Source organism: Felis catus, chromosome X, assembly GCF_018350175.1.
Source record: "Felis catus isolate Fca126 chromosome X, F.catus_Fca126_mat1.0, whole genome shotgun sequence".
Taxonomy (NCBI): Eukaryota; Metazoa; Chordata; class Mammalia; order Carnivora; family Felidae; genus Felis; species Felis catus.
This window is the reverse complement of record NC_058386.1, coordinates 97690433-97697760: the sequence shown is the minus strand read 5'-3', so window position 1 is coordinate 97697760 and position 7328 is coordinate 97690433. Positions and strand designations below refer to the sequence as shown.

The 7328-nt window shown below is 47.3% G+C and overlaps 1 protein-coding gene and 1 non-coding gene across 2 annotated transcripts; both read left to right on the top strand.

Moving 5' to 3' along the window:
* The first annotated feature begins 2814 nt into the window (after positions 1-2814).
* Positions 2815-6592, top strand: RPL39 (ribosomal protein L39). The gene is made up of 3 exons (XM_006943968.4): positions 2815-2968; positions 4932-5035; positions 6364-6592. Exons 1-3 carry the CDS (start codon positions 2966-2968, stop codon positions 6410-6412), a joined length of 156 nt encoding a protein of 51 aa, XP_006944030.1. The 5' UTR covers positions 2815-2965; the 3' UTR covers positions 6413-6592.
* LOC111558855 lies at positions 5833-5964 on the top strand. Its single transcript, XR_002739981.1, has one exon. It is a non-coding gene; the product is annotated as a small nucleolar RNA SNORA69 (small nucleolar RNA).
* Positions 6593-7328: the final 736 nt, after the last annotated feature.

Below are 7328 nucleotides of genomic sequence, written 5' to 3'. Positions count from 1 at the left end.
TCTCTACACCCAATGTTGGGGCTCGAACTCACAACCCCAAGATCAAGAGTCACATGCTCTACGGACTGAGCCAGCCAGGCCCCCCCGGGCCAGTTTCTTGCCCAGACTATTTCCAAATTCTCTCCCACTAGTTTGTTCTACCATCTGTCACTGTACTCCAATATAGGGATTCCTAACTATTTCTGTGCTGTGGAGTCCTTTGGCAGTCAGATGAAGTTTATTTTCAGAATGTTTTTAAATGCATAAGACAGAGTACATAGGATTACAAAGAAAAGCAACTACACTGTAATAGTTATCAAAATATTTTCTAAAAGAAATGTGTGCTGTAATAACATATGAGCTTCTTTTTGTTTATTTATTTATTTATTGAAAGAGAGAGAGAGAGAGAGAGAGAGAGAGAGAGAGAGAGAGAGAGAACCATCGGCGTAAGGGCAGAGAGAGAGTGAGGGAATCCCAAGCAGGCTCCCCATTGTCTGCACAGAGCCCGACTCGGGACTAGATCCCACGAACCCCGAGATCATGACCTGAGCCAAAATCAAGAGTTGGATGCTTAAGTGACTTGAGTCACCTAGGCTCCCCATTTTTTAATAATTTTATTAAAAATTTTTTAATGTTTATTTTTGAGAGAGAGCATGCGCATGCACACACACACACACACACACACACACACGCATGTGCGTGTGGTGGGGAGGGGCAGAGAGAGAGAGGGAGACACAGAACTCAAAGCGGGCTCCAGGCTCTATGCTGTCAGCCCTTAGCCTGACACAGGGCTTGAACTCACTGTGAAATCATGACCTGAGCTGAAGTTGGATGCTTAACCGACTGGGCCACCCAGGTGCCCCTAAAGTTTATCTATTTATTTTGAAAGAAGGAGAGAGAGAGAGAGAATGAGCAGGGAAGGGGAAGAAAGAGAGAGAGAGAGAGAGAGAGAGAGAGAGAGAGAGAAAGAGAGAATCCCAGGCAGGCTCCGCAATGTCAGTGCAGAGCCTGATGCGGGGCTTAATCCCACCCTGAGCCAAGGTCAAGTCAGTGCTTAACCGACTGAGCCACCCAAGTGCCCCGGACATATAGGCTTCTTAACACAGTTCTACTTATGGGGCTAATAACTATAGTTTACCCTTGAACAACGCAGGAGTTAGGGGTGCTGACCCTATGCAGTGTAAAATCTACATGTAACTTTTGACTCCCCAAAAACTTAATAGCCTACTGCTGACCAGAAGCCTAACTGATAACACAAACTGTTGATTTACACATATTCCATATGTTATATGTATTATATACTGTATCCTTATGAAAAAGTATGCTAGAGAAAAGTTTATTAAGAAAATCACCAAAGAAAATATTTATAGTACTGTATCCATCAAAAAAAATCCACATATAAGTGGACCCAGGCAGTTCAAGTCCACGTTGTTGAAGGGCCAACTGTACTATAATTCCAAACAAGTGATGAATGTGTAAATGGTATTTCAAGACATCTGCATCAAATGCAATGTGATATGAAACCATCTTTGATCTCTACTGGTGACAAAGTCATAGGTACTGTTGACGCGACTATAGTATGTTGCCTACCTTTGTAAATAAAGAAAGTGCTAAATTTCAGACAGTTTGATAAAAACAAGTTGTGATTTTTTTTCCCATCCAAGTTCATGTATCCTGTGAACTCTATAAATGGACCATTTGTGGACCCCAGGTTAAAAACCCTTACCTTAATCTACTGGTGCAAAATGGCCTGAAGTGACTGCAAAGATACACAGAGGATTTTGTTTTTATTTTATTTCATTTTAGAGAGACACAGAGAGCGCACAAGCAGCGGGGAGGGGGCAGAGGGAATCTTAAGCAGGTTCCATGCTCAGCGCACAGCCCAAGTGGGGCTCAATCCCACGACCTCGGGATCAGGACCTGAGGCTAAATTAAGAGTGTGACAGTCATCCGACTGAGCCACCCAGGCGTCCCAAAAGTTTGTTTTTATTTTTAATTTTTTTTAATTTATTTTTGAGACAGAGAGACACAGAGCGTGAGCAGGGGAGGGGCAGAGAGAGAGGGAGACACAGAATCCGAAGCAGGCTCCAGGCTCTGAGCTGTCAGCACGGAGCCTGACGCGGGGCTCGAACTCACGGACTGTGAGATCATGACCTGAGCTGAAGTCGGACGCTCAACCGACTGAGCCACCCAGGCGCCCCCAAAAGCTTCTGTTTTTAAATGTGGAGAAGAAAAACATGGAATCGGGGATCATCAACATCCAAAACGCATGTCATTAATTCCTATGCATTTTGCAAAGCGGGCTAAAAGTCCGTCTGGGATTCCTAGTAGCCAAGGAAAAGGTTATCTCGAAATTTCTCAGCTTAGACCTTGATTAGCAGCAACCTCTTGCCTAGACCTCCCGGACCCACCCAGTGCAGCCCTCGCCACCCTCCCTTGCTTTCTCCAACACCACCATCCCTTCCCGTCCAGCACGGCCCAGCCAGCTGGCAACCTTGCTAGAGGTCGAGATAAGACCGAGATGCGCACCGCCAGGCCACCCCGGCGGAGGTTAACCCTCGGCGCTCCGCTTCCTAAACCCAGGACCGAAGTCTCTTGCACTCGGACGTGACGTATCCCCCACCCGCCCTTGGAGTTAGCCCCGCCCACTCTGCTCTCTCTGCCCTCGGAAGGGTTACCACTTCGGCTTTTACCGCGGCCTGTGCGCCTCACCCACGAAGCAGGGTGCCCTGCTCCCGAGGGCCCCACTTACGGAAGTGGCGTAAAACGGATTCCATTTCGCACGGACAAGCGCGATTTGCCGAGTTCCCACGAGAGCGCGCACGCGCACGCGTGCGGGGCTGAGGCAGAAAGGGCGGCCAGAGACGGCCAATGGCAGCAGCTTCCAAGCTCCGCCTCCGGCAACGTCTTCTAAATACGTCCTTCCGCCCGCTTCCTTCTTTTCCTCCTTCGCCATTTTTGCGTGCGCCGTTGGTCGTTTCTCGCCATGGTAAGTTTATCCGTAACCATCGGCCCCGGGGTGCTTTCGCGAGACTTGAGGCTTCCGCGATTTCGCAGGCACCTCACGCTGTATCGAGGTGCTGGGGCCTTTTAAAGGCTTTTTCTAGAGAAGGCCGAGTTTGGCCACGGCTCCAGCTACAGGCCTGGCGGGAAACTAGCAAGTGATGGGGAACCTAAGGGGGGGGGGGGGAGATGGCGCTTTGTGCTCCAGGCCGCTGCCCAGGCTAGTAGGGGTTCCCCCTGCCCTTCGCCTTTCTGGAGCGAACTGTGATTCTGGGACAGGGAGAGAAGTGGGGGGATCCACTCCAGAAACCGTGGCCCGACCTTGGGGCACATGGGACGTGCCAGGCATCGAGAAGGGAATGTGGTCACCTGGCTTACGGAAACTTTTTTAAGTTGGCTGCCGCCTGCATAGCAAACTAGGCGCTTACAGGACTTTTAATTCTTTGTTCGAGGATTTGAGTATCTCCCCCGTGGAAGCACCTGGAAGAAGGGGTGCTCTAGTGTGAATCTATATGCCATTAGGGCGTTCAACCTAAAATGCTAACTGAGGACAATTACGGTCGTGGATTTTAACCTGTGATAGGTTTCTTAGAACATAAAATTGCCTTCTGCTTCTAGGTGTGGAGAGAGAGGATCGGTAACTGGTTGTTTTAGTTGACAGAAAATTTACAACTGCCACCGTGAGCTGGGAGAGAGGAGTGTAGCCCTTGCCTTCTTTGTGATGGCCCCTGTTATTATGCAAGGGTGTGCTGGACCACGTTGGCCGGACTCGAGACTACCACTCCTTCCATTTCCAGATTGTTCTGCATTCTGAGGGCGGGGGGCGGGGGGGGGGGGTGTTGGGGTTGGACTTAGATGACCCAAGTACTTAAAGCCAAAAACCCAATGAGAAATTGGGAAAGTCATCCTTGAAAATTATGTGTTAAGTACGGTTAGAATTAATACCAAAATGGTCAGTGGGTTAGAATAGATTTATTGACGGTCAAGGACTTTGTGTATATCTTAATTACTCTTGGGATGACCCTTGAAATTAGGTACCTGTTGTACATAGTGCACTGAGACTAGTTGGCTTGCAAGTGATAGATTGTTCTGGGTGACCAAAAGCTTGTGTCCTTGGGGCCCCTGGATAACTCAGTGGGTTGGGCGGCCAGCTACAGCTCAGGTCATGATCTCGTGGTCTGTGAGTTCGAGCCCTATGTCTGAGAGCTGGGAGCCTGGAGCCTGCTTCCGATTCTGTGTCTCCCTCTCTCTCTGCCCCTTCCCTGCTTGTTCTCTGTCTCTCTCTAAAAAATAATAATAAACAATAAAAAATTTAAAAAAAGCTTGTGTTCTTTTGTGAAAACCAAGTTCCTCAGCCATCCCCAGTGGTCCTCTGGGTCCTGGGTGACAGCAGGGAAGAGTGGAAGGCACTCTAGCCTTGGAGCATAGATGACCTGAGCTTGAATCCCAGCTCTGCACATTAATACTCTGATTTGGGGTAGGTTACTTACTTTTCTGACTCTTGGTGATTTTTATTTGAACAGTGGGAATTCTACATCTGCCTCTAGAAATTGTAAGAAGCAGCACAAAGGGCGTGATGGATGGGTGTAGCATTTAGAAGGTTGTTTTTGGTATAGATAAAGCATTCAAATGTTTGTGGATTGAGGGAGTTCCTGACTTTGAATCTTTTGAGCAAGCTCTGGTGTTGCTGTCTAAATTGATTACCTTTTTGGGGCACCTGGGTGGCTCAGTCGGTTAAGTGTCTGACTTGACTTTGGCTCAGGTCATGATCTCACCGTTCGTGAGTGTGAGCCCCGCATCAGGCTCTGTGCTGACAGCTCGGGACCTGGAGCCTGCTTCAGATTCTGTGTCTCTCTTTCTCTCTCCCCCTGCCATGCTCATGCTCTCCCTCTCTCAAAAATAAATAAAATATTTTGAAAAAATTTTAATTGGTTACCTTTTCTTCCCAGTCTTCTCACAAGACTTTCAGGATCAAGCGATTCCTGGCCAAGAAACAAAAGCAGAATCGTCCCATTCCCCAGTGGATTCGGATGAAAACTGGTAATAAAATCAGGTAAGGACCCCCCCCACACACACACACACCCCGCCCTATAATCACCTGCGTCTTTTGTGGGGTTGTTGTTTTGTTTTAATGTGCTTCTTCTGTGTTTCTGGACAGAAACCCAGCCCACCTCTGGGATTAAGGGCAGACACTCCAATATTTGTTAATTTCCTGTTGTCTTTAGTCTGAGCCAGAACGTAAAGTGGAAGGCTGTCTTGTTGCTCGCCTAGTCCATCTTGGAGGTGTTTATCTTTTCTAAAAGATTGGAAGATTGGCCTCTACTGCAGAAGTAGTTGAATTGATGGTTTTGGAAAAAAGATGGAATTGCTAGAATTGCGACAGAAGGCCTCTGGGGTCATCTAGGCTAACAGGCAAAGCAGGCTCCGTGTCCTCAGTGCAGAGAGAGAGGGAGAGAGGGAATCCCAAGCAGGTTCGACACTGTCAGTGTGGAGCCCGGTGCGGGGCTTGAACTCAGGAACCGGGAGGTCATGACCTGAGCCAAAATCAAGAGTCACTTAACCAATTGAGCCTCTTGGTGAAGTGGTTACTTGGGCAGGTCAGCCCTTCTACAAGCTTGCTGCAGTTCCCTTGAGAACATTGGACATCCATAGTAAAGCCCTTTTTTAATGGATTGACATGAACATCGGTTTCTCTGTCCTATCCCCACCTGGTGGTGGGGCCTGCTGTTATGGGTTATTGTGAGGAGTGAAAGAAATGTATATTTCAGAGTATACACTTGGCCCAGAGAGCTGGCACAGTTGAAGGATTTTTCTCGTCCCTCAGCTGCCTTGCAGCTTTCAAAGTGTGTTAAAGCAGGTTGCAATTACAGTGCTTCGTTTTGTGGAAGTACTGACATTATCCTGCTGAAAGAAAAACAGTGTTGATCATTTTTGATTTTGCCTCTCTGAGGGTAAAATCAGGACAGATTGACATGGACAATTCTGAGGAGCTTTCACTCTGCAAGTCACTTGCTTTGATACTGAAATGATTGGGGGTGTTAATCTATTGGAAAGATTCTGCAGATGCTGTTTTGATGTTTTGAAAGACGGGAGGTTCGAAAATAAAGATGTCTGGGTCTCCCCGGGGATGTTGAATCACAAGTAGGTGTGCGTACTCTTGGGAGGGGAAAGAACTTCCCCACTAGTCCAGTCTCAAGAACCAGTGTGTTTTCTTGGCCTGGAATCCTTTGGAGAGGCAAACATTTGATGTGACTAGTTCTTAAACACATCTAGCAAGTCACTTTTTACTCTCCAAAGAGCTCCAAACGTGTTACGGGAAGGAAAACTGGGAGCCTGTTGAAGTCAGACTGCCTTTGTAACCCGCAGTTTCCTTCTGTGCAGATACAACTCCAAGAGGCGGCATTGGAGAAGAACGAAGCTGGGTCTGTAAGGGATCGAACATGAGATGGCACACGTTTATGCCGCCTGAAAGTCATACGTTTCTATCCCATCACCTCCCTGCTGCCTGACCAGTAGATGTGTTTTATCAGGAAATTGACTTTTCTCTGTTATGATGCTTCTTCTCCTGTAGGTTGGTTCAGTAATAAATCTGTGAGACCTTTTGGTTGAACTGCTGTTGTGTTCTGATTTGTGAAGGACTGACTTCCTCCTCCTGTCAGATCTCCCATAGCGCTGTCCGGTAGAACTTTCTGTAGTGATAGAAATGTCCTTTGACATTGGAAGGACGTGTGGCTAGTTTGAGTGAAGAGCTGATTTTTTTTTTTCAATGTGTAAATTATTTTTGAGAGGGGGAGGGTGACACGGAATGTGAAGCAGGCTCCAGGCTCCGAGCTGTCAGCACAGAGCCCGATGCGGGGCTCGAACCCACAGATCGCAAGACGGTGACCCGGGCTGAAGTCAGACGCTTCACCAACTGAGCTACCCAGGCGCCCCAGGAACTGGTTTTTAAATTTTTATTTAATTGTAATTAAAAAACTCCATGTGGCTAATGGCTCTTAACGCCTTATGGGAAGTGAATATTTGAGGTAGCACATTCTTTTTTTTTAAGTAGGTTTCATGCCTGGCACGGAGCCCAACACAGGGCCCAAACTCGGGACTCTCAGATCAAGAATGGAACTTAAACTGACTGAGCCACTCAGGTGCCCAAGCACATTCTTAAATAGCATCTTTGTATACTATTCTCTAATGCCAGTCTTCAATACAAGTAGGAATCATCTGAACCAGGGGTTATCAGACTGGTCTGCCTGGTTTTGTTTGGCCTGTGAACTAAATTTCTGTATTTTTAAATTGTTGAACGAAATCAAAAGACTCTTGACACACTGAAATTCAGATTTACTGGGCCTTTA